The following is a 27500-nucleotide window of genomic DNA, read 5'->3' on the forward strand; positions in this document are numbered from 1 at the left end:
CTACCTCCTGAGATAATGCCGCCCCAAAAGAGAGAGAGAGAGAGAGAGAGAGAGAGAGAGAGAGAGAGAGAGAGAGAGAGAGAGAGAGAGAGAGAGAGAGAGAGAACGAACCCAATCTGTAATTTTGTGTCATAATTTGAGTTGAACAATGAACCCAGAGCAAAACTCATTCCAAGTGTATACTGAACCTTCATATAATGAATAACAATCTCTGGGTCTCCATTAGAGTTATGAGAAACTCTTCAAACCCTGTTAATATACTTTACACGCCCACCTAAACCCAGGGGTTTCCAGGTGGAGTTTAAGAAATGGCTTTCATATTTCAAGAAACATTTAAATAAACCTTACTCAGGTGGTTTGTTTCAGTTCTTGTGTTAAATAATGAAGCCCCCTCGATGCATCTTATGTTTTTGTGAGCCCTCTCAAGCTGGAATACGAGTTAACTCAACACTTTGCTAAATTAACAACAGGAGAAAATAGAAGTAATACTCAAAAAGAATTCCGGCTGTCCAACATTTTTCTCTCTAAATTATTCTGTATAGTTCAGCAGATCCTCTGACGCTGCTCATCGTCTCCCTCTCCATGAATACCCATAAACCCTCTGTGCTCCAACTCCCCTGCCCCGTCTTCACAAGCTCTTACTGCGAGCCCCATTAAGAGAGGCCGGACTGCTTTAACACACTGGAGAACCACCCTCCACTCTCTTTTATAGTATTTGTCTTTCCATTACCCCCTGTCTTGGCCCTAATAAAGATAGAGGCATCCCAGAGAGTAATTTTTACTTACATGGATACACTACTCACCGGCAAGTGCGTATCTAAGGTCTTGGGAGACTTTGATTAAAACATTTGCTGTTGTGGTGGGTTTTGCAATGCACAATTTGTTTTGGAATACTGTATTTTTCAGACTTTTGCAAAAACATATTTTCATCTGTCAAAGTGCTTTTATATTGGTAACGGAACACACCTTTTATTGTGTGTTCACACCAAATGCGATGGCGCGACACGTTTCAATACAAAGTCAACGTAGAGACGCGAATCGGGCGAAATTTGACGTGGCACAAACCTGCGACAAGATTTGACTGACGGCGCAACATTTTTCCCTGTCACGGGCGAGCGCGTTCATGAGGATTTGCAGGGATTTACAGCGCGACAAGTTTCGCTGAAGTTGAAATACTTGAACTTTGCCGCGGCATTCGCGTGAGACAGCCAATCAGCGTTCACTCCCTGTGGGTAACGTGGGTGAAGTAACGTAAAACAGCCAATCACCGTTCAACCGGCTGGGCCAACCGTTCCCTGCACTCCGCAGTGAACCACAGCTTGGAGGAGAAAGTGATTGTTGCCGTTTGCGACTCCCGGAGCTCTAGATATAATATTATATGATATTATATATATAATATATAAATATCTATATAATATAAACAATATATATAATATCACGGCACAAAGCGGTGTGCGCCTCCGGATTATATTATGAACCCATAAACGACGGGCATTCCGACGTCTCTCCCTCTTCCACAACAGGTAAAGACATGCAATGGTGGTTATCTCGGCCATGGTTGATGAGAATGAATTGGCATAAAGCACCGTTGGCGGGCAAAAGATGTTGTGCGACAAAATTTGCTGTGCGAATAAGTTCGCCTGACATAACTGCACAGCGACATATTTTGATTTGTCGCGCAGCAAAACTTCTGCGACAGCGTGACCAGGCGAAAAATGTGTCTTTTGGTGTGAACACACAGTTAGACAGAATATGTGTTTGTTCTGTTTTCTCAGAGTTTCTCGCTATTAAACTCGTTGACTGATTCTTGAAGCTGTTAGTTATAGTAGTAATAGTGGCAGTATATTGGTTAGGATATTCAGCAGGATAAAGAGGATTTTTAAAATAATTTTCCATGGAATAAATTGGTTTTACTTTGAAACACAGCGGGGCCTGTAATAAAGTCATGAGCCCATTGAACCACAGTGTGACAGGAAGCACGTGGGTGTCAGGGGGCTCTGAGCATTTTCCAAATAACTAATGACTTTAAATCACCCCAATTACTGTCTCCTTAATGAGGCTGATCCAAATATGGTCACACACCACTGCACAACAGGCTTCCAATGCCAGAGTATCTGCCTGTACAATAGTGTGTGTGTGGGTGTGTGTGTGTGTTCCAGTATCATATAATATCTAAATTACAATGTTTCTTTGATTTGTTGTTTTCTTTCATAATTACAAACACACAAAAACACAAACACATGCATGCACACACAAACACACACACACACACACACACACACACACACACACACTCAAACTCAAATGCCACAAAATGTCAGGGCATGCTGACAAGCTGTCACACAAAGCGTCCCCCACCAGACCACATAGACAATATTGATTTGTCGTGACTGTTTGATGGGAAACAAGAGAGCAAGAAGCAATCAGATGTCTCATGAGCTACCATTAACGATTAGTATTGTCTTTCACACGTCCGACTTTCTCCTCTGGCCTATCCCCGACGGCTCTGTCTCAGAGTCTGCCTTCCTAATCCCCGACACGTAATATAGTGTTAAGACAGCGAGCGCCCTGGCGGGATCTGCTGTGAGCGGGGTCCGCAGGAACATCAATCATCCTCAGTTGGAATGTGTGAGTGAGTGAGTGAGTGAGTGTGTGAGTGAGTGTGAGTGAGTTTATGTCAGTCAAGCTAAGATTTGATAAAAGAATTGCAAAAATTAGGAAATGCTAAACATCACGCTGTCGCATGATTTAGTTTGATATAAGCAAGGTAGACGGCTGTGTTTCTAAGTGTGTGTGTGTGTGTGTGTGTGTGTGTGTGTGTTGGGCTGTTTTAAAGGAGATATATATTCATTGTGTTGACTCTACACAACTCGTTCAAGGGCCAGTGATTCTTAACTGTGATATGATGTGCCGTCATATGCGGCCCTATTCCCTTCACCGTACAGCGGCGAGAGAATAAATAGCCTGGTTTAAGTGTGTCCAATACTGCTCATGAGGCTTTATTATCAAGGAAACACTTTTATCATCCATCCCATGTGTGTATCCAAACACAAAACACTCAATATATATGCTCAATATGACGTATGGCAAACAATTTTGCCTTAATGTATTAGTACCCCAGCAGAACAATATCATGGCTAATAAAACATTACACTAAACTAAACAGAACCACCATACCACATGCTGACCAGAGAAACCAGGTTCTACTTTCGGTGCTATGCTGTTTCCCGCCATCGGCTCTGAATGTAGAGTTATGGAGCGATGCAACCATAAAGAATGAGTGTAAAATGTATTTATTTTTGTAAGGCATCACTCCAAGACATAAAGAGGTGACCAAAGCTGGACCCAGTGTTCATAAAGAGCACAAGAACAGCAGAAAGGGAATTGCACCTGTGCATTAAAAAGATTAGCCTTTGGCCTGAAATGTCAGACACTATACTATCTGAAATTGCCTCAGGCAAGGTCAGACACTCTGTGTCACTATTGTGTGCCCGCATGTGTGCGATTGTGTGTGTGTGTGTGTGTGTGTGTGTGTGTGTGTGTTGTGTGTGCGTGTGTTCACGTCTGTTGTTGTTATTTACCAAGATGAATCCTAATCCAAGATGAATTATTATTCAATATTTTGATTAAATTCTTTATAATGAATATGTAAATATTTAGCTTTTGTTATGTTCCTTTGTATGCACCATCCTCAGCAAGTCACTTTCATTTTTTGATCGAGAAAACAGAGTAAATGGCTTGAATGAATGATTTTGTTCTTGCGGGGTGCTACGGGATATATACAGTATATTATATTATATTAATAACGTTTTCGCCATCGTTTCAACTTCAGATCAACAACAATGTTTTTAACTATGTAACTATGTTTACAGTAGCCGGCTTTAGGTCGGCCTAGGTCGGCTACTCGCTTTAGGTCAGTGGAAGCCGCTCGCATTCTGCCACCCAGAAGTATCTTGACGCCTATTGTTTACAAACATTCTGAAATGCCGTATAGCAACCCACTCCGCCCAGTAAATTAACATCCCAAGGATGCTGTCACATCTCGCCCCCTTCGTTGATTGATTCACTCCCTGTCCTTATGTTTCTCGTGTCTCTGATTGTCACTCACTGACTTTAATTGTTTTCCCCTGTCTCATTAACATTCCCCTCATGGTGTATTTGGTCATTGTTTACCTTCCTCTGTGCCAGTTCGTCATTGTTCTTTGTATCAAACGTCTCAGCATTTTTCTAGTGATATTTACGGCCCATTTACTACCGACTACGTCTTGGTCTTCTCCCTGCCAGATTGTTTACCTGATTTCCAACTGATTATCCGTGTACCAACCTATCCGCTAGTAAAGACTCACTCTTTCGACACAGACTTCTGCCTCCCGAGTCACGCTTCTGAGTCCTGTCTCCCCCGCTGCTCACCCAGCCATTACAGGTGCTCCACTGCTGTGCAGGAGATCTCTCCCTGAGTGTGTGTGGAGATGGCTATTGCATACTGATTAGTCAATGTGCAACAGGTTCATAGTCCAATCATACTCCAGCCATCATCCACACACACACTCGAGGCTGGGATGTTACGTCCTGATATGAGAACCGGTTGCAACAGAGCATGAGCTGCAGTCTAATATTAGGAGCGAGGCTGAGATGTTACGGCCAGATAGGGGAAGCCTCGTGAGGCAGAAGACAGCAGATTACAGGCTCTGTCCTTTCATTGACTGCCAGCTCGGCTCTCTTCATTTCCTCATCAGCCACTGGCGCCACGGATGGGAAGCTGTTTGACCCCCCAGTCGGACCCCGTTACCCAGAGACAGCGCCTGAGTCAACACGCACGTGTGTGTGTGTGTGTGTGTGTTTAAAATGTGTACAGTCGTGCACACAATGATTTAGAGGGAGAGAGAGCGAGAGAGAGATTTAGAGAGAGAGAGAAAGAGAGAGAGACGGCATTAGAGTTGAGAGGATTAGACGATAATAATCCCCACCACTAACACAACAATGAATGGCGGAATCCAGGGGATCCAGCAGATGAAGAAATGGAGAAAGTGGACAGAAACAGGACAACAGCTACAATAAAGGGATAAATATGATGAAGACGCATGTGTTTGCTTGTTGTGTGCTGTCTGGTGTAGGACTGGCCTTTTGATAAACCTGAAAATACCCAAGCTACCCAAGAGAAAAATACCACACACACACACACACACCATTGTGAGATCTTCAAAATGAAACTTTTTTTTTTCTTTTAATGCATGGAAAGGGAGGCTGGCCATTTATCAAGGGACACAAGGGACATTGTCTGGGCTGCACTCTGCAGAACAAGCCCGATTAGAGAGGCTTCAGAACTAGAACAACTACACTTTACACCGTGAGATTCGCCAGCAGAACCCTGGATGAAACTGGATGATACATGGATGGGTGATTAGAAGGACAAAGAGAAGGACGGATGGATAAATTAACGGGGGGTCGGGGGGACAAATAGATGGAGAGATGGCTGGATAGATGGACAGATAATAAATAGATGAAAGAATACAATGGTGAAAAGATGGACGAAGATCTAGATAGAGCGATGGAAAAGGGGGGGGCTGGAGTGAAGGTCAATATATATATATAGTGTATATATATATACGATGGGCACCTTAGTGAGGTGCCCATCGTTTAGCTGTGATTAAATTACACCGTTTCCTTAAATGTCTCTCTCTCTGCGTGTCACCAAAGTATGCACACAGCACACACTTTGTTCTTGAACAAAATGTTTTTCTCAAACATCCAAGATATGCACATAGCGCACGAAATTACCCGAATTAGGCATGAGTATCGGGCAGTACGGCACTTCCTTTGCAATTGGACAATTGGCCCTGAAGATGGTTTTTTGGCACATTAGCAAAGAGAAGAACACACGTAGCGCACAACACTACAGGTTTCAGGCAGCACTTTTTCAACAGCCGACCTCAAGTGGTTCACGTCTGTGTACCCAACCACATTTGGCACTTTTTTTCTTTATTCGTCATTTGTCTTCGAGCAACCATTGATTGTACAGGCACTCAGTGCTCCTGCTGCTCGGCTGACAGACATTTTTCCTATTTTACTCAAATTTATTCTTTATTTTGTGCCAATCTTTCTCACGTGGCTGTGCTAGTTGTCTCTTTTCCGTGTTACTGTCCTCATTGGAATATATCTTCTCCCGATGTTTAATTTCTTGGCTGAACAGCCTTCCCCATTTCCTTGTCCACTTTAATCTTTCCTTTTATTTCATTATCTTTCTCCTCATGCTCTCCGTCCCATTAAAGACACACAGTGCATAAATAACACTACACACGAGTGTCCAAAATCATTGGAGCAGCCACAGTGATAGAAGCAAACAAAGGAGTGATGTGGACGGGATGGACACATTCAATTACCCCTATTATTTTATACCTTTCACTCTCACCTGAAAAACCTATTGAAAAACCCAATTCTGGAGGATTTGCTGGAAAAAAACCCTGAAGGTTTCACAACTAACTAATGTACTGTATATCTGCGTGCATGCATGTGTGTGTGTGTGTGTGTGTGAGAGTGTGTGCGTGTGTGTGTGTGTGTGTGTGTGTGTGTGTGTGTGCATGCGCATGCTTGCATTATAGGGTGGTGGTGAGGTCGTCTCCCGTAATGCATGATTTCACACGAGGAGAGGAACCTCCGAGAATGTGGATGGGCCCTGTCATTCATAATGCAGGCTCAATGAACTGCTCAAATCGGGGAGAGTGGCTCCGACATGTAGGTGGAGCCCTGGATGGATGCACGGATGGATGCACACGTGTGCTCGGATGCTTAGTAACACTTTGTAATTCCAGAGGCATGACAGCCAAAGAGGAAGAATAGGAGGTCAACCGTTGGTGAAAGGTTTTCAGCATAAAAGGAAGGGGGATGCAGATGCTTACTGCTTACAGCCTGCATCTACATTTGCATTACATTACATTTTACATTACATTACATTTGTGTTTCTGTCAACTAGCTGTGTGTGTGTGTGTATGTGTGTGTGTGTGTTTATGTCCATGTGATATGGTTTTTATGCCAGTGTGTAAACAAACAGTAGGGGGGAGACGTTAAAAAAACAGAACAAATTTGGCTGACGTGAGGCAGGCACACACACACACACACACACACACACACACACACACACACACACACACACACACACACACACACACACACACACACACACACACACACACACACACACACACACACACACACACACACACACACACACACGTATAACCTCCAAAGTACTTGCCGGCATCCCCATAAGTACTGAAGTGAACACCAGTCAATAGTGCTCACCTTTTTTACTCCTTACAACGTAGACACATACACCCCCCCCCCCCCCACACACACACACACACACACACACACACACACACACACACACACACACACACACACACACACACACACACACACACACACACACACACACACACACATACATATAGCACCTACACATTTCAACCCTGACAGTAATGCTCAACAATCATCAGGCTTTCTCAATGTGATGTGGTCAGATAATCATCCACACCCACACCCACACACACACACACACACACACACCCACCCCCCCACACACACCCCCCCCACACACACACACACACACAAGGGTGTGACCATAATGGCATATCTGTCTAGTGATAAAGTTCAAGAGGAGATACAAAGCCCTTTAACTGCCCTTCAGCTGCTCTGAAAACTGAAACAAATAACAGGCTATCTCTGCCTGATGGGTTGTGTGTGTGTGTGTGTGTGTGTGTGTGTGTGTGTGTGTGTGTGTGTGTGTGTGTGTGTGTGTGTGTGTGTGTGTGTGTGTGTGTGTGGCATATGTGTGTGTAATTAATAGATGTATATACTAATATATGCAGTGTTGTACAGAGAAACACCATTGTCTACATCTGTACCCTTAAGCCTCCACTGTCCTAAACTTTAACTTTTTGGAGTTCTTGAACAACATAGCCACTTGAATCCCTCCCCTGGTCCTATAGTTTGTATTGCTGTTCTTTCCTTTTACAATTTCCTTCCTTCCTGCTCCCAGTCCAGTTGCATCTCTTTGTTGCGTCTCAGTCTCACATCTCTCTAATTATCCCCCCAATTCCCAAATACCGTAGATATCTCCCAGTTTTGTATCAAACAATCTTGCGTTGCTCTTTTCACACCATAAAAGGATGAGGTTAGCAGAACAGTAAGAATTAACAAAAAAATAACAACCAAATGATCATTATGAACCCAAAATGATTTGTGAGACAAAAGTCTAGATCATCAAAGCATGCTAGTGTTCTTAAAATCTCTGTATGCAAAACCAAATTACCAATTGGACTGATAGACATTGAATAAAGGGAATGCAGATTAATGCAAATTAAATATATACAATGTTGGTAGACTGTTGATTTGCTGAGGGACATACAGAGGACATTTAATTGACGATGATAAACAACTGAATATGCTTCACTTTACTGAATGGTAATACAGTCAAATTATCAGTATGGACTATAGCTCACAAAAGCTATTTAAATTCCAACCAAAACAATTCAGTTCCCTTTAGAGTTAGCTGAATGAAATACAGTGCCCTCATGGATGGTAGGTGGTCATACATTTGCCAGATTGCCATAGAGTGTTACGTGTGTGTGTGTGTGTGTGTGTGTGTGTGTGTGTGTGTGTGTGTGTTTGTTTGTTTGTTTGTTTGTGCATGTGTGCGTTTGTCGGAATCATTCTGTTGAAAAATCAACAGATGTTCTTCACACCTCCCTGCTGGGCTTACATCACAGCATGGACACACAAAAAAAAATACAAATCATAGAAAAATGGCATGAGGGAGTGACAAGCAACACATGCATGACAACCCTGATGTGCAATCAGGGCTTGAGTCTCTGCGTTGTTGAAGACAGGCTTTGTATGCGGCACTGCACTATTTTGTCAGCTCCTCCGTGTTTATTATGTTGACATTTTGTTAATGTTACTTTGCCATTGCTTTATCCTTCTTCAGTCCGATTTTCTCAATGATCAATGAACTAAGAACGAGTGAATCTGTTGTATTCCCCAACCTGATGATTTTATTTGTGTGCCACTTTCACTGCATCCCTTCCACTTTCACAATGACAGCAAAGTATCCTACCACTGTCTCCCGTTTTCTCGTCAATGTTTACCATTAGTACCACTTGTCTTGTCATGTCTCTCAATAGACCCATGTGGCTCACTTAACCACAGTTCCTGTGTGAGGGTGATCTGTATGATTTGTTGGATAACTGAGAGCATAAGAACAGGGTACAAGCGATCTGTTGGAATTCATCTGCTGTCTCCGTCCTCATAACTTTGCCTCGCCTTTACGTTCACTCAGTTAATTCAACATTTTTCAATCATCACTCTTCCAACACCCACATTAACGGACTCTCCCCTTTATCTCATCCATCTCAATCTCTATAAATCCTTCATTTGACTAATGCAGGTTAAATATGTGTTTCGCCAACCAGAGAGCAGGAAGGATGAACCGTCTCTGTTGGAACGACACGCGACGATGCTACATTTACTTGCTTTCAGAAGACTTTATTTAGGACAAGAATAAAATATGCTTTTAAGATCCAATAATAATAACCACTTCCCTATTTCGTCATGTAGCAGATACTCTTATTCAAAGACCGAGTGTGTTAAAAAACATGCAATTATGGAGTGGGCAGGAGTGAAGCGTCTATATTATGTTGTGCTTATAATGAACCTAAATGCGTTTTAAGAACATTAATGTCAATTTTATACTTTCAATGGCCATTAAATGTCTGTGGATGTGCTTCTATGCACACACACACACACACACACACACACACTGACACACGTACGTGCACGTGCAGTTACGCACGCATACAAAATGTGTTTGTGTGTCTTAACCCCTTTTCTGTCATGCCTCCAACCAAATGAGATTCTGATTGCTCTTTCTGAGGTCACTTTTAATTAAAGTGCGGTGAGAACACGACACATGGGATTAAGCAGCGTCCTACGATATACCCTCCCCATTATAAATTCATACCCAACACTGCAGCCTATTGCTTTCAACCATGACCCTCTGTATCATTTACGTGCAAGAGGCGAAGAAGCTCTTCCTAATTGTCTACCTCTGCAGGGCTAGACAGGAAAAAAAGGGACAAATTGGCGGATGAACCGTGCAGGAAGGAGAGAGAGAGATAGGGGGGAGGAGACATGGGAGAGAGCCTGTTAGAATACAGGGAGATGTAAGGAGTATATCCCTATTTATAATGTAAATGCCCATGTGTGTCATGTTCCCAGCCTCATGTATAAGGCATGGGGGCAGGAAAATAAGTAATTACTGTTCAATTGATCTGCTTAATTAGGAGAGAAATTGCTTGATTCAGCTCCAAAGGCCACGGGCAATAACCGAGCACTTGGGCACATAATTAATACATGTAGGCACAGAGAATCTGCTAAGAATCACACAATGGAATAGGTGTACCATTTCATTTGACCAAAGAGCAGAGATCTTCTGGTTTACGTTATGCACAAGTAACCACAGGTCAAATATTAACATTTGACCTATAAAATTTATACAATATAATAAAAAATCCTTGAAATGTATAATACTTGTTTGTTTTTTTTGTTTTGTCGTGTGTGCGTGTGTCCGGTCTTGAATGTGGACCAGCATTGAGATAGAGTAGTCTTTCTTGTGTACTAGGTGTATTCAGCCCTATCCTGTGCGGGGTGGGACAGGTGGTGGGGATGGAAGGGTAGGTTGGGTCGGGGGGGGTGGGTTGGTAGGGGTGGGTCTGTATAACCAATTATAAGTATTGAGCCAAGCATTGAACATAATAAGACATTATTACGAAATAGTTAATACAATTATTCATTATTAGAAATTCTGATAGGGTTAGGAAATTCTGATGAAACTCTGATATCGCTGAAATTCTGAAATTGCTCTCTTTTGGAAAATCCTGGAAGTACATGTATTCAAAAGGTTTCTAAGGCTGCATTCCTAGACGACGTATACTTCTGTACAGATAAAAAATGAAGAGTGAAAGTGAAGGCAGATAGCTCTGCAATAACATGAATTCAGGTGTTATTTTTGGATTCAAAAGTTCAGGACAAGGGTGGGTCAACAAATGCTTCCTGTGAAATGTCGAAGAAGTTGCCCGTATGTGCACAATGTGTGCGTGCGTGCGTGCGTGCGCGTGCGTCCTACCTCGGTGATGAAGGCCTTGGCGGTGGCGGGGCTCATGAAGAGCACGGCACGGCGCAGGGTGTCGCGGTACCGGTGGAGCTCCTCCGTCCTCATGGTCCTGAACAGGCTGGTGATCATCATGTTGATGTTGGCCTCCACCTTCTGCAGGGACACGTCCAGCCCCTGCTGCGACGTGCGGTCCAGGAAGTCCTCGATACCCCGGATATCTGGGGGGGGGGGGGGGGACAGACATACAGTAAGACATAAGGTTAGTGACGCTGTGGACATCCATCCAATCACAAGGAGGGATTATGTATACATTTATGCCACTAGGTGGAAACCCTTTTTTTCAAAGGGGGGGGGGGCAGAAGTGGGGGGTTTTCTGCCTTGATTGAGAGAGGGGAAGGTGCTCCTCCTCACAGACTTCTCGTTGTATGGTTGGTATGTTTAATGTTTGTTTAATGCAGGCATTAACCTAAGCAGATTCCTCTGTGTCTTGTCCTATGGACAATCAACGTTTTTTGGGATTTGGATTGTGCATTGGGGTAAAGACGAAGAGGGGTCGAGAATATGAACACAGGTTGGAATCAAAGCCAAGGCGCTGCACGGTATATCAACCTGCATGGTGAGCACAGTTCTCCAAAACCATAACAATTCAAACCCCTCACACTAGCAGTACCAGTACCTGGCTTTACGCCTGCTCTCCCAACTGTTCACACTGCTGAATGGATTTTATTGTCGGCCAAACAAAACAAACCATGAATATGAACATTATTATTCATGAGATGTTTTTAAAAAATACCATAATAAGTCTGATTTTTGTCTTTGGCTATCTTTTGTCTTCTCTGTTTCCTCACAAAATATGATTTAGTTAATTTATCCATCTCCCTCTGTTTTGTAGTCGCTGAGCCATCTGTGCATATCTGGACCAGAGGTCATTGCGGCTGTTCTGATACTTATTTTAATCTAAAGTGACTGTGATCAGGCATATGCTCTGTAAATCTGGATGATCCACCAGTGTAACGTGACTTATTGGCATAACACAAACAAAGTTTTGAATTAATAATGTCAGCATTGCGATCAATTTACAATAAAGTTCACCCTAAACTACATATAATACAGTATTTATAAAGACACAAATGCATAACTGAAGCTTTTCTGGTAAACAACTGATGTCACTATAACAACTATAACACAACAACATTTAAATCATTATTTGCACACAAATAGCTTGGTATCCAAACCCTTGACTTCTACATGTTTTCCCTTTTCCCTGATATGTATTTTCATGTGTGGTAATACAACTGATAGAATTAAAGTTTTATATGATCAGTTTTTATAATAATTAACATTGCAAGTACAGCTAATTATGATCCTTAGTTGACACAGACAGCTGACGAAGTCTGAGCTCAGTCAGTCCTTCACTTCCTGTGGGTCCCGGTTTCGTGAGTATGAGGGAGTTGTAACATGAAGTAACGACCTGGTAATTGATTTCAGGGGGAAATTTAAATGACACCGCTGTCACTTGTCATCGTTAACCAGATTGATCATGATTTTTAAAGGGCTTGGGTGTGTGTGTGTGTGTGTGTTTGTGGATTGGGGTGCTTACTGCTGGTCTTTGGCCTCCATGTAACATACCAGTGTCAAGTCATCACTACATGAGGGCAATCATAGTTCAGGAGAGAATGTGTGTGTGTGTGTGTGTGTGTGTGTGTGTGTGTGTGTGTGTGTGTGTGTGTCTGCAGCTCAGAGTGTAATGTTGTCAGCAGAGGAGAAATATTCAGAACAAATATTTTTCAAAATCTTGAATTGATCTGCATGTCTCCCTGCACAGTGCAAGCATGACAAAACACAGGGAGTGACAATAGCAGACCAGCCTCTCTTTCTCTCCCTCTCTTCCTCACACACTGCCCATGCATGCATTCAGAACAAAACAGACAAAAGCAAAGGCAGACACATAGCTCAGATAGCAGCTGGCTGGAACTGCAAATCTGTTTCTGAGGATATTTTGTGTGTAAGAATAGCATAGTGCATATGTATAACTGAATAGATGTGATACTGTATTTGGGTGTTAGCATTAAAGGGGACATATTATATACCACATATTATATACCACACATACCACACGGTGTGAGTGTGATTAGCCATTACAAGCCGTTTTTTGTGCAGCTTCTGACATCACAGGTGTGCGTGTCCACCTAGATGTATGCCAGGTAGATTAGCAACGTTTGCTACAGTCCACTGTGTAGGCTGGTAGACTGATCTATCCAGCACACATCTAGGTGGACAGGCCCACCTGTGATGTTAGAAGCTGCACATTTTCAAAACGGCTTGTAATGGCTAATCACACTCACACCTGGTGGTATAATATATCCCCTTTAAGCATCCAAGACACTATATACCATTTAAATCAGGAGGAATTAGTATTTCAAATGAACCACAACATTTATTGACAACACAATTTAGCGATTATTCACCATCAAATGATTCTTCATGGGGACGATGGATGGAAGTATGCCGGGATATGATTCCCCCCTGATGGCGTCTAGACGCTGGGTGGCGACTATGGATGGAGTGTCTCGGCCCTGGAGGACGTAATCTCTTTCTTCGTAGACAGGTGGAGCTTAGTCCCGGAGGTGAAGGGGATGGAGGAGTGCTCTCAATGAAAACAAGCCGTTGGCGTGTAATTGTAATCCTGTTAATGTATGAGATTCTCATTGGTTGAGCGATAAGGGGAGGGGTTTGCAATGACGGCGTGGGAAATTAAGACCCGACATAGATCGATGATAAACAGAAGGGGAACGTCGTCTTCATTATTGAACTGTCGCTTTAGGTACATTACCATACCATAACCTCTGATCATGTAGTCATTTCAGGGTTCAGTTGTATCTTTTTACAACCGATAAGATAACCGATAGTGACCTGCGTCTCACGGCCAAAGGCCAATATATAACCGATAATGACCTGCTGCTCATGGCCGATAAAGATAAGTTAATAACCAGAAGTTTGTGACCAACCGACAGATGTCAATAATAATTGTCAACCAAATTAGCAGTTAACACTGGAGGGTACTTTTTTGGAAATTTTTGAAGCATAATCAATTTTGATACATAATTTAATAATTAATTTAATAATTAATATAATAATTAATACATTTGCCAATGTTTAGTGGCTGGCCTGGGTGGTGGAGTTCCCCTGCGATCAAATATTTACAATGATGACCATCCAGGTAGGCGTCCGAACATCAAAACTGAAGTGAAGTGTACCGCAGCCAAGCACTACACCATGAGGGTGTATTAAAAACAGCACACATCTAAATATTATTTATGTCTTTTGGAAGTGTTAGAAACATTTCTACCATGTTCGAAAGCCATTGGAACAGAAATCCACATTCCGAATATACGCATCTGACGCGGGTTACTAAAGACGCGAACAGTGGTATTCCTGTGGGTCTAGACGATGTAAACCTCCCAAGGAGCCATGGCTTCCAAACAAAGCTGTCAAGGAGAAGCACTCATCTCTAAAGAGCCATTTTAAACTTGTGTTGGATGTAAGAGAAACAAAAAAAAAAAATCAAATACTCAACGAGTACGCGTGTGCTCCTTTGTTAGCTGTTTTGCCTTTCTCCAGGCTTACTTTTCGTCTGCGATAGTTTCCACCAATGTACAAATATCTTTTACTTGAACCTGTTTTTTATACGGTGAATTCCCTCCCTCAGTTCTTTACCTGCTTTTTACTGTTGTAGAGCTAACATAATACACTTAAAAGTGAGAAAATAAAAAAAAAGTGATTGTATCCTTATATACAGTACATTGGGAACATTTGAGAAGTGAGACGTATCCGGATTAATAGCGTTTTAGTTGAGCGATTGTTTAGGGCAGGGTACTTTGTAATTTTCCCATTGTGCAGAAGTATTGATAAAAACTTGTGTATTTTTCCCTCCTCTTGAAACCCTAGCTGAACATCTATTGGAAATAGCAATCGTTCTCTTGTCCTCTGCAATTGTGAACAACCTCCAAACCGACGATGACATGTTCTCTCTTTTGCTTTTTTGGTCCCCTCCTAATCTCCTACACAAACAGCACTTGGTTCTGCTCAGGTGCAGTAGTTTCACTTCGAGTTTCACTTCAAGTGAAACTACTGCAACAACAGTGTGTAGCATTCGTTAAGCCCTGTGTGTGTGCGCGCGTGTGCTGTTGATTTGTGTGTGCAATGTGTTCAAGTCTTCTAGGCACGAACGAACAAGCCCAGAATGCTGCTCTAGTCTATTCTTACATTCTGAACGCTGTACAAAAATAAACATTGAATCTAATGGTTATTGTAATTACAATAATAATTGCAAGTCAAAATCAACAACACAAGATCACCATCAGCCTCTATTCACGCCATGCAAACATCTATTAAAGCACACATTCAATCTGCGGAGTGGCTCACACATAGCACAAACTTTTTTACGCACGCATAATGATCACACACACTTCATTTAGAATAGTGTTAGAACTTAATGCGTCGCTTTTTATCCGACACCATTTTTCATCAAAAGGACCCAGCTTCGAACATCAAGCACACTACTTCCTGCAACACAGGAAATCTAAATTGCCATCATCAAAAAAGAAGCCTTTGTCAGCATCACTAGCAGATGGTAAATAATGCAAAAAAAAAGGCCGGCCATATTTTACTAGTGGCTGATTATTTTGCTTGTTAGGCTTGCTTTAAACTCGGCTTCGTAACAGGGATTAATGCCTGCCTGTCCATTTACGAGTCAGCAAATGTTGTATGATTCAAGCCTTAGCTGTTTCTTTCCCAGCTGGTGTGTTTGCCTGTCTTTGCTTATCCTTCAATAAGCAAAAAGGACTAAGGAGAAAGACTGGGTTGACTAAGTCGAGGCTGACTTGGCACTCATATGGGAGGGTTTGAATAATTAATCGTTTCACAAATACAAATACATTAATCTTAGCAAAATGCTCCTAATCCCACCATTTATCCCCTTGAATGTTTTTGGCTGGTGCAAATATACATTGTTATTGAATAAAAACTTATATCAAATAACTTTGTTCACATTCTGAAAAGTTATATCTCGATACAATGTACTGAATAACATTTTAAACAAATTGTTGAAATATATATATATATATATTAGGGATGTCACGATACCAGAAATTTAGTAGTCGATACCAATACCAGTGAAATTCCACGATTCTCGATACCCAATTCGATACCACGGTCAAAAACAAAACAATAAATCCCATGTACTTTATTTATTAAAAACATTTAAACATTACAAAAAACACTGGCACTGGCATGTAGCCTTCAAGTAATGAATAAAAATAAACCACTATTAACATTACAAAAAAAGAACAGTGGCATGTAGCGTTCAAGTAATAATATAATTTAAAAAAAATATGCGCTGAAAGCAGGCAGTCATGCAGCTATGCGGCTCGCGTTTACACTTGCGTGCATGGCGGGGTTTAAAACATAACTTACAACCTAATATTAAGTAATATAATGCAGGTGCGCAAGGCAGCCACAGGAGACGCCAACATTGTTTTCAACCGCTCGGTACCGCGCCGTATTAATTACCAAGTTTTGAAAAGAAAAGTATTTGAAGCGAATAAGCAACGCTGTTTTTGATTTGTTTATTTGGTTTTGAACGAATAGTTTTGGATGCATGCATCAGCTTTGAGTTGGTTTGTTTACTTTGAAATTGCATACGCTTGTAACACACACGCACACGCACGCACACACACATTCACCGCCGCACCCACTACAACCTGCCGATCTTCAATCAAAACAACATCAAGTAAGTGATGCCGAACGCAGTCGTACCATGCTTGTTTAGAAGCACAACATTGAAACGGGTCCCGTCTGAAACAGTGGCGCGGCGCAGCGTTCCAAACGCAAAGTAGGCTACTTCCAGACACGACTCTTATTCGCTATTCTTTTTATCGACGAGTCGAGGCGGAGCCGTCGCACTCGCTGCAGCTGCAGTTGCCGTCTTCCATGTTCCCGTGTAGGTGTATATGCTGCCCACGTGACATCCGGAGGAATTGCATCTTCGGTACCTACGGTACTAAGAAAAATTAGTACCGTCACGTTTTTTGAATTTTGGTATCGACTTGGTCTGACCGCAGACAGCAACGGAGGCAGAATGGGCAGAACTCATCGCGATCATCTTTAATGTTGCTGCAGCGATGCGTAATATATTCCGTTGCATCCACAACATCCACATAAATCGATGAAAGATTGGAGCATGAGTTACAGACAAATAGAAGAAACGACGAATAAGGAAGGCGTTGCGAATGACTGCGTAACCGGAGGAAAATTGTCTTTTTTTGCTTCATTTCACATCTAACAAACACTGGGACAAATGTAGTTGATTTCTGTGTTTAACTGAGAAAACAGGGAGTGGAAGGCCGGGACTGTTGTCAATAATAAGTGTTATGAGAGTAGTGTATGTGTGTGCGCGGGAATGACAGTGTGTGTGTGTGTGTGTGTGTGTGTGTGTGTGTATGTGAGTGTGTTGACGAGCAAGGAGAGCGAGCGGTAGCGTTTGTCAGTTTAGTAAAGTAACAAACGAGTCTGGTTGTGTCTGTGCAAACGTGTACTGTAAAGTTAGTGAAACTAAGAATAAAGTACCCAGCCTGTTAATCATCGGCGGCCGCTTCATTCCGACCATATTCCGACCTATAAGCAGACCCACTGCCGGTCAAAGTGAAGGGTGGTACCCCCGAGAGAACATCAACATCTCCACAGGGAACGTCTCCCCTGTGCTCCTCGACTACGGTCTGGGAGCCGAGAGCAGGAAAGGTGTAACACAATAAAAAACAAAAACATTTTCTATATCTGCGTGCAGTTGTGAACTCATGTATTGTAAATGATTGTATGATGTGTAGGCCTACTTTTAGGGTTACGATAAGACCTTTCATTTAGCGTTAGTGGGAGCGGGGCACTGAAATTATATAGGCTATGTTATCAGGGCTATTCGTCATGATATCAGACTTATCGGAATGACATAATTTCTGTTATCGGCCCGATAATTATCGTGCACCCCTAATACTGTATATATATATATATATTTGAGCGACACTTAAATAACAAATAATATATACTTTTCTAAACCTATTAAAAGTTTTTGGATACATTATGACAAATTAATTGAGAACGCTGAATGCGTGTTTGTATTTCTATATTATCACTAACTACAATTATATGATTAAAATTCCTATAATATAACATGCACATCATTCTGGATTGTTTGACACCTGTTAATGTCACCACATTTCAAATATTCAACCATGTCAACTCACTGCCAAATATATTGTACAAACATAGACAAAAAAAAGAGCATTTGTTGAACTGAAAAAACTTCCCCGGATATCCACACCGCCAAGTCACCCACCACCATCTTTTCATAAATCATAAATACCACGGCCTGTATGACATTTAGAGGCGGCCCAATCTGGACTCTAAGATGATGCATTCCAATGCATTACTCATCCTCCCTCAGAGTGCGGTTGGAGTGTCTCTCTCCTTGTCTGGAGACCGTGCTCTGGGAACACGGCGTATGACACGGAGCAGGTCATGGACCGAGTGCTGAAGCACCCTCACAGTCAAGAGGGAAGAGCTGATCCTCATCTGGGAGACTGCGCTGGTTCACTACACACACAAGCACCTGTCACCCCGCTGACACACTTACACAGCCGCACACACTTGCATACATTCCCACGCACACACACACACACACACGCATGCACGCTTACACAGCCACGCACACTTGAAATCCTTCACGCGCCCACAAACACACACACACACACACACACACACACACACACACACACACACACACACACACATACACACACTTGCAAACACACGCACACAAACTTGCAGACACACACAAAAGAGCTATAACTGGCCTATTTAATGCACTTTTTTGATTTAACAAGGCTCTTTTCACCTCAAAATATTCAAATACTTAAAGCTAGGATAGACAATCTGTCGGAGAAGCATTATTTCCTTTTCCTTTTTAAATTGCTAGTACCGAAAGCAATCAATACATTTAATGCTCTGACAAAAAAGTCAGGCGGCTGTCGGAGAACTGTAAGCCTTTCCAATCATTTCATTAGGCCCGAATGAAAGGATTGGATGGCCTACCTGCCTGTCTACTCACCTACCGGCTACCTGAACGCCCCTTGCACATGCACACATTGCGCATGACCAAAGTCTTCCACAGGGCTAAGCAGAGCTATGGAGAACTCTTGAGAGCTTATCAGGTGTTTTGGGGGATTGGCTTTGGAGGGAGGCCTGAAGGGACGTGTGGGATTTTCTCTGTTGGATATTTTTCAATTCTAGCTTACTGTGGCTTGTTTCTCCAAACTGCACTAGCTTTAGGTTTTATTGCATTTCATAACAAGTTACTTATACCACAATCAATAAGAAGCCTCCAACCGAAACCATATTGAATTGTCCATATTATAAATGAATGACAAGATTCTGTTTGTTTCAGGGTTTTTTTCTGTTTCTGTTTAGTTTTTCTATGTTATACAGATTTTTACTGGATTGCCATTGAAACACAACACAAAGAGTGCAATGTAATGTCAAAACAACACTACAAACATCACTTCAATGCAATGACATTGTTGTGCTTTGTATCAGATCACATCATTTAGCAGGAAATGTATATAATAACATTTTTTTTTTTTTTCTAATTTCTAATTATGAGAGCAACAGGTTTGTATTAGTTTACATGGTGGCATATTGAGTGTTTTTATTTCTAATACTGTACTATTCTAGAAACAAATATACATCCTATATTGCATGAAGGCATGTCCCAATTATCACAATTCAAACTTAACACACAGACTACAACATGATATTCCTTTACATTAACTTTAGCTTCATATTTTTCAACATGCCTACTCCTGTTCCAATGTTTCAGTTTCATTTCCATAATTGCAGAGAGTCACCATGTGTCATTCATCATCATGACAACCTCTGGGAGTGTGACATGTTGCAGACCGCTCCTTTGACAATCATGGCGGGATCCATACTACAATTTACTTAACGCTGTGACGGATGATGCCTTAGAGCCTGAACCCTCTTTCCAAGACTCAACCCATGAGGGATTTGAAAAAATGAATCTCCCAAATTTCTTCTCTGCAATTGGCAATCCTGACAGTGCCACATTGATTAATACGGTGATTACAGTTCAGGATGTATCCGTTTAGAGATTCCTAACACGGTTCATGGAGCAGATCCAAGCAGTGGGGTGATGTTATAATGCCTTTCGATCTTCAATGATTGCTGCATAGGCATTGTGTTCCTCTGTGCACGCCCTCGTTGACCTCTAACATCCATATGTCCTGTTGCTGCTTGGAAGCCAGAGCACTGCATAACGGATGGCAGCGATCGACGGCACGCATGGAGGTCACAGGTGCCCCAGACTCAGCTGTGTTCTCAGTGTTCAAAAAGTCCTGCCCATCCATGTCTTGACTTGTCTCCATGTGTTTTACAACCTCTCTCTCTCTCTCTCTCTCTCTCTCTCTCTCTCTCTCTCTCTCGCTCTCTCTCTCCCTCTCTCCTGTGGAGAGGCTTTTTACTTTTCTCTTCTGGTTTCATGGCATTCTACGTTTTTGTTGTGTGCATGTTGTGGGCTAGCTGCCATGTTTCTGGGTTTCACCCCAGACTGTGGTGACCTCCGGTGTCTTTTGTCTCTTCTAGGTCTCTATAGACAAGACCTCCATTTTTGATTGTTTCACTTTTCTCTTTTCATTCTGACTTTTCCCGGCATGATGATGTGGACAGTGTGGGATATAATATTTTTCTTTGTTGCAATTTTTTTGGCCTTATCACTTTGTTAATTAAACGTTATAACCATGAAACGTCCAGTGGCCAATTTGTTCACAATGTTTGAATTTACGAGTCATTGATGAATTATTTGTGGTGTTGTAATTTTGTTATTCCTATAACCTTTGTTCCACCACTTTACCTCTGGCAACTTGTGTCCATGCCCCAGGCACCTCAGCATTGAGTGGATTAAAGGCAGTACCCAGAATACCTCGCAACATGTTATTTTATTATTAACATCATTATATCCTTCCTTCCTTCTGTGTGTACCTCCTTCCTTACCTCTGTCGTTCCTTAATTCTTTACTACCTTCCTTCAGTGCTCTCTTCTTTCCTTCCTTCCCACCTTCCTTCTTCACTTCCTTACATTAAGCTGAAGAACGGAAGTAAAAGAGAGCTGATAATCTACCACGGGATTACCGGATATTGGAAATATTACTTTTAACTAGTTCCACGGTCTCCCTCGCATTTCTCACTCCCATATTAATCTATATTTCGATCTAGCATATGGAGTTTTCTCTGAATCCCTTCCTTGCGTCCTTATTGGAAAAAACCTGAAAAAAAATACTACCTTCCACCTGATACTACCTTCCAGCCCAATGTAAAGCAGCACTTTAATGGCCCGCACTGATATTTTATGTCTGCCTTTAGTGGGTGAAAAGGTGTCCGGCGAAAGTAATGGCATGTCAAGCCACTTTTCCCGGGTTTGATTTGTAGTCAATGGCATTCTACTCAGAGAGTTGGGGGCAGGACACAACCCGGGGCGAACCACGGGGAGGGAGTGGCAACTCTGCATCCTTTCACGCCTCGCTCCTCTGCCCTTGCTTCTGTCCCCGTCTCCCTCCTGTTGCTGTTCCTCATGATTCGGCTGCTGAGGACGCAGCGCGGCTCTCTGGGGGGGGTGGGGGGGGGGGGGGGGGGGGGGTCGTACCTGCCCGGAATGCCAGTAGCCATCGTGTGTGTTTTGCCCCACATGGCTGGGTATGAGTCAACGCCGTTAGAACTGCAGCCCCGTCGGCTTTTGTTTTGTTTCCATCTCTCTCGCCCTCTTTCTTTCTCTCACTCTGCCTCCCCTCCCTCTCTTCATGTCTCTCTTGATCCCCCCCCCCCCGGCTTTCCGTGGCTCTTGGGGCGTTAGGTCGGCGAGTGTACCTGTTCCTCGTGAGTCCACACCCCTCCCAGGCCCTGCCGTCATCACGGGGTCATCCTATTCGTCCTATTTTTAATTGCTTTTTGTTTCTCGTTCTTCATTTCATTACATTTTTCATTCAATATGCAAATCATATTCAAACTATTTCATTTGCAATGCTATTTTCAATGATTTCAGTTGTTATGTGGATAAGTGGTTTGATTAGCTATATGCATGTATTCTCGGGCCAGCAAACTTTTCCCTTCGGTAATGTAGAATCTTGACATTAATTAAAAAGGTTTTCCCTTCTGACACATCATAGCTTATGAAATTGTTTTTAATGTTGAGTGTTATTGTTAATACAATTCAATGTTTTGAATGTAATGGCGAGTAAAAAGTGGTAACTTCGGTAAATTGGAATTCACCAACATAGATTCACATCACCACAGTATTTCATTAATACACAGGATTAGATGTTATAATCCCTTGTACCAAAATCCAAGGAAAACAAGGTTCGTTTTGGGCCCCTGCCCAAACTAACCTTGCAAGCACACTGGCCACTAAGCTACCAACCAATGGTGAAAAACACAAGACAAATGGCCCAACTAACAGCAGTATGCAGTATGCAGCATGTCATTGGGGTTATCAAGTGGGCACCCTCGTTCACCGATGTTTCGTTAAGTTAGGCCCACGACACCTCCTGAGGGCTAAACAATGAAACCAGCGTCCTGGAGTCACCCCCCTCTATGCTGCCACCACATTTCCACATTTAATCCATCTTTACTGCATCATACACCTAGCCCTAACCCTAACCCTGACTTAACAAACATGTTCGTACATTAGTCAGCTCGCAAACCTTAGCTTGCACCCCAGGAAGTATGTTTTCTCCTTACCCACAGCCATTCACTTGCTCGTTCTGCTGCCAAGGACATGTTACTAACCGCCTGCCTTAGACTTCGTCCACAAATGCCTAGTTCAGATTGTTTATGTCCAGTTCGGTTTATTTATGTCTTCAATTCCAGGCCTATTCCATGAATATAAATATTTAGATCTTAACAGTAATTCAATTGAACCTCTACCACATTCACTACTTTGCCTTGAACAGGAGTCGAGCATATTGGGTTTGAAAAGAAAACCTTCAAAATTGTGTCACGTTAAAATTTAATCAGTTGATCTTGGATGACTACTCTTTTGTAGGACAGCAAGAAAGGAAAAAGAAACAACAAAGAAGCAGCAACCAAAGAAAATAAATTACATTTACATCAACAGAGAGAGAGAGAGAGAGGGGGGGAGGGAAGAAAGCGGGAGAAAGAGAGGGAGAGATCAGAAAAAAAAGAGAGATGGAGCAGGAGAAAGAGAAGGAGATCGAGAGGGATTGAGAGATAGTGAGAGAGCGAGAGAGAAAAAACGAGAGGGAGAGGTATTGAGAGAGAGAAAGAGTGAGGATTGAGAGAGAGAGAGAGCGAGAGAGAGAGAGTGAAAGGAAGTGGGAGGGATTGAGAGCGAGAGAGAGAGAGAGAGAGAGAGAGAGAGAGAGAGAGAGAGAGAGAGAGAGCGTTGCACACAGGTGAGGATGTTTGGGTGTCCCAGAAACACCATAAAAAGACAACTGCCCTCATTTGTAATGTGTTCAGCTTGAGCTGAAATTGGCTGAAGAAGGCAGTTTCAAAGCAACTTAAGGGAGCAGACGGCAGAATGCGACTGGGACTCTTGGTTGCTAAATCTATAGGGGCATGTTTCCTCATGTGTTAACGACATAACCTGTCTCTGTACTGAGCTTCTCTAATTCCATTCCATCGGGAGGAAGGCTGATGCCACAAGATAGTGGCTGCAAAGCATTATGGGTTATGGGTAGATATGTATGCACACTGCACAGAATGTATAAGGGAGTGTGTGTTTATACTGTTCAAACAAATGGTGATATTATGAGTAAAGAGTTATTGAGTTATTATGTCCTCCTGCTCACACATTACTTGCCACAGCATATTAGTTAGATCATCGTTTGCCCCTGCAAGCGCGCACGTGCACACACACACACACACACACACACACACACACACACACACACACACACACACACACACACACACACACACACACACACACACACACACAAATGCAAATGCACAAATGCAACACGCAGACGCCCACAGAAGCTATGCATACATCAATGTCTGCATACAGCCACATAGCTGCGCGCTAGCTTGCGGAGAAGCGCTGTGAGAGTGAAAAGACAGAGTAGCACTTTATAAAAGAGACACGGGACATTACTAATCTGGTGTTAGAGTTAATGGACTGGAGAGGGAGAAGATGATGAGAAAGAGAGAGAGAGACTGAGGGAGAGAGGGACAACAAGGGAGAGAAGGCGACAGAGGGAGAGCGGAAGAGAGACAAAGATAGAAAGAGAGAAATAGACAGAGAGAGAGAGCGAAACAAAGACAGAGAATCTTGATAACTGGCTCTGCACAGTAACCATCTAGTATTGTTTACCTTGTGCAAAAATACATTGTTTCTGAGAATTTATGCAATCAGCGAGCGCCTGAGTCAATATGAGCGTGGGCTAGGTAGCTATATCTGTTGATTTATTCATGTGTTATATTCATGACCCTTCTCTAATGTATTTTTATGTGTTCATGTGTGTGCCCTTCTATGTGTAGGTGTGTGCATGTGTATGTGTGTGTGTGTATATATATGTGAGTGTGTGTGTGTGTGTGTGTGTGTGTGTGTGTGTGTCTATGTGTGAGCATTTTTGTCCATTTGGGTGCAGGTCTATGTGTGTGTGTATGTGTATGTGTGTGTGTGTGTGTCTGTGTGTGTTTGTGTTTCTGTGCGTGGTTGCCTGCATGGACACACGTTTGTGCGTGTGCATCTGTGTATGGTTACATGCCTGTGTGGGCGCGTGTGTGCGTGTGTGCGTGCATGTGTTATCCGTACAGTGACGGACCACCTAACTGCACCAGTATCCATTAGCCATCTAATGTTCCGGCATGCTGCGAAACTCTCAGTACTTTCAGGTCACATGCACATCCAGTCGTCACACACCACTGAGCTCATGCAGTGCAATCCTTCACACAGACGACGCCTTTACTAACTTCTCCTCCTACTGCAGTTCCCCTATCCTTAAGCTGCAGTAGCTCAAGCTTTTGTGCGTCAAATAATCAACAGCAACAGTTTCTAACTACAAATATTCAACAGCAACAGTGTCCAACTACAATTATAAAATGGGTGGCTTAAATCAAGCAATCTGATTGGTTCCCAACTGTTGTATATTGAGAGTATACACACAGCTATGACAACCGTTCAGTTTACAGAGTCCAGTATCACTCCGTGCCTAACTTGAACTGTTGTTTATTTATATATAAAAGCAATAGCATAGTTCACTGAAGCCTAAAATTATACTGATTGATGGAGAATGTTGTAAAGCAATAGGTGCACGGTGAGTGAACTGCTCGATAGTAGGCTAAATTGCCTGCGAACCAAGCTACCGTCTCTAGCCTAGCCTTCTCTCTGAAGGACGCTAGAGTGTGTTGCATAGCAACCACTGTACACTTTGCAGGCAGCCAGGAGGGACTACTTTTTTGTATTTGTTAAAAAAAATGCTTTTCTGACTTTCTTGCTTTTTCAAAATTGAGGGTGTCTGTGACTTTCATTTCGCCATACTTACGTAGCCGTTTTATAAAAGCAATAGATCACTTCAGTCAGTGAAATGTTCTCATTATACCACAGCCACACCATACCACAGCCTGTCGTGATCTATTGCTTAAAGACCGGGTAAACCAAATTCAGTATTTTTCTTCTTATCATATTAATTAGGCCTTCAATGTGTCCCTCAAAACATGTAAAAAATATTTTTCCCATTCATCATTTCCTTGAGGAGCTAGGCCTCAGAGAATGTTCTGTGTGCAGGTTTAAAATGGGCGGGTCTACATCGAGGACCGCGTTACGTAAAGCGGTCTTACTCACATAAACCCGCCCCCTGCTGCCCTCTAGGTATAAATACATTAACCGCGCACTAGCATTCTGTGGTTTCACCCGTCTATGGTTTTACCGCTCACGAGTCTGGTTTGAATTGTCAGTTTGCAGTTGGCTCTCCGGTGATGGGCGTGGTTTCCTGGCCTGCAGCGCACACGCCCCCACCGTCCTGAGCCAGGGATTACTGCTCATTTTTCATCAACTTTGAAGCATAATTTTATATACTTCGCGATTTTTTTAGTCCTTCAAATTTTGCAGGGTGGTTAATAATATATTTTCCTGTGGTATTATAAACTCAAAACCCATAATTATTTTTGGTTTACCCGGTCTTTAAATATTCAACAGCAACAGTGTCTAACTACAAATATTCAACATCAACAGTTTCTTACTACAACAAATCAACATCAACAGTGTCTACTAGGGGTGTATGGTATAAACAGTATAGAAAGTACACCGGTGTGAATTTGCGCTACGGTATGGATTTTGACCTTGTCTACAAATATTCAACAGCAACAGTGTCGAAACACAATGAGATATTCCTGGCCTATCAGGGTACATTTTGAGCCTATTTTCCAGTCACTGTAGCACCAGTTGTGTCAAACTACTTCCTTTCTCTAGGGATGTGCTGCTGGAGATGGAACGCACAACAGCCAGAGAGAGATTTAAAGAAGAACAGAGAGAGAGAAATAACAAGAGATAACGAAGAAGAGAGAGAGAGAGAGAGAGAGAGAGAGAGAGAGAGAGGACAAATTCTTCGTCCTGAGCATGTATATGAGTTGCTCCCCTTTGAAACTATGAAAACCTCCTGTTTACCCTCACCCAGACCCAATGCACCATATCGGATTATGAGAATGAAAGAACAAAATGAAAAGAATGAAAATCTGAAAATGAATCTATATTTATATATCCACAAAATAAAAAAATCGATACAATACAACTATAAATAACAGAAGAAGAAGTATAAGAAGAAAACCGAGGTTGGAGGCTGTGAAACCGTTATCCTCACCAAAGTTGGAGTCGTAGAAGAGCACAAACTTCTGCCAGCCGTACTCGGACACCACCTGCATGATGACCTCGTTGAGGTAGACCTGGGGCCGCACCATCAGCGTGTAGTCGTCGGTGCCGGGCACGCGGCCGGTCGGGGGGCAGGTGGAGCGGGGCGAGCCCGCCGGAGCCCTCTGAATGAAGAGGTGGGGGATGTGCATGGCGTCGGCCAGCGTCTGGAGGCTCCCCGCCGACATGCAGCCGATGGAGCTGACCAGCGCCAGGATGCCCCGGTTCATCAGCTCACAGGCTGGGGGTGGGAGGGAGGGGAGGGAGGGAGAAAGGAACAACAGAGGGGTGTAGGGAGGGGGAGAAGGGGGAGAGATGGGGGAGGGAGGAAGGGAGTGGG

The 27500-nt window shown here is 42.7% G+C and overlaps 1 protein-coding gene across 1 annotated transcript in view; it reads right to left on the reverse strand.

Moving 5' to 3' along the window:
- grid2 (glutamate receptor, ionotropic, delta 2) overlaps nt 1-27500 on the reverse strand; it is a gene marked incomplete at both ends in the record, with an annotated part of 386320 nt that overhangs the window by 126910 nt on the left and 231910 nt on the right. Inside the window, 2 exons of the mRNA XM_084468194.1 lie at nt 11183-11388; nt 27114-27401. Coding sequence (XP_084324320.1) covers nt 11183-11388; nt 27114-27401 — 494 coding nt within the window. The remainder of the gene's footprint in view (nt 1-11182; nt 11389-27113; nt 27402-27500) is intronic.

The sequence above is a fragment of the Micromesistius poutassou genome, assembly GCF_964030765.1.
Source record: "Micromesistius poutassou genome assembly, chromosome: 5".
Classification (NCBI taxonomy): domain Eukaryota; kingdom Metazoa; phylum Chordata; class Actinopteri; order Gadiformes; family Gadidae; genus Micromesistius; species Micromesistius poutassou.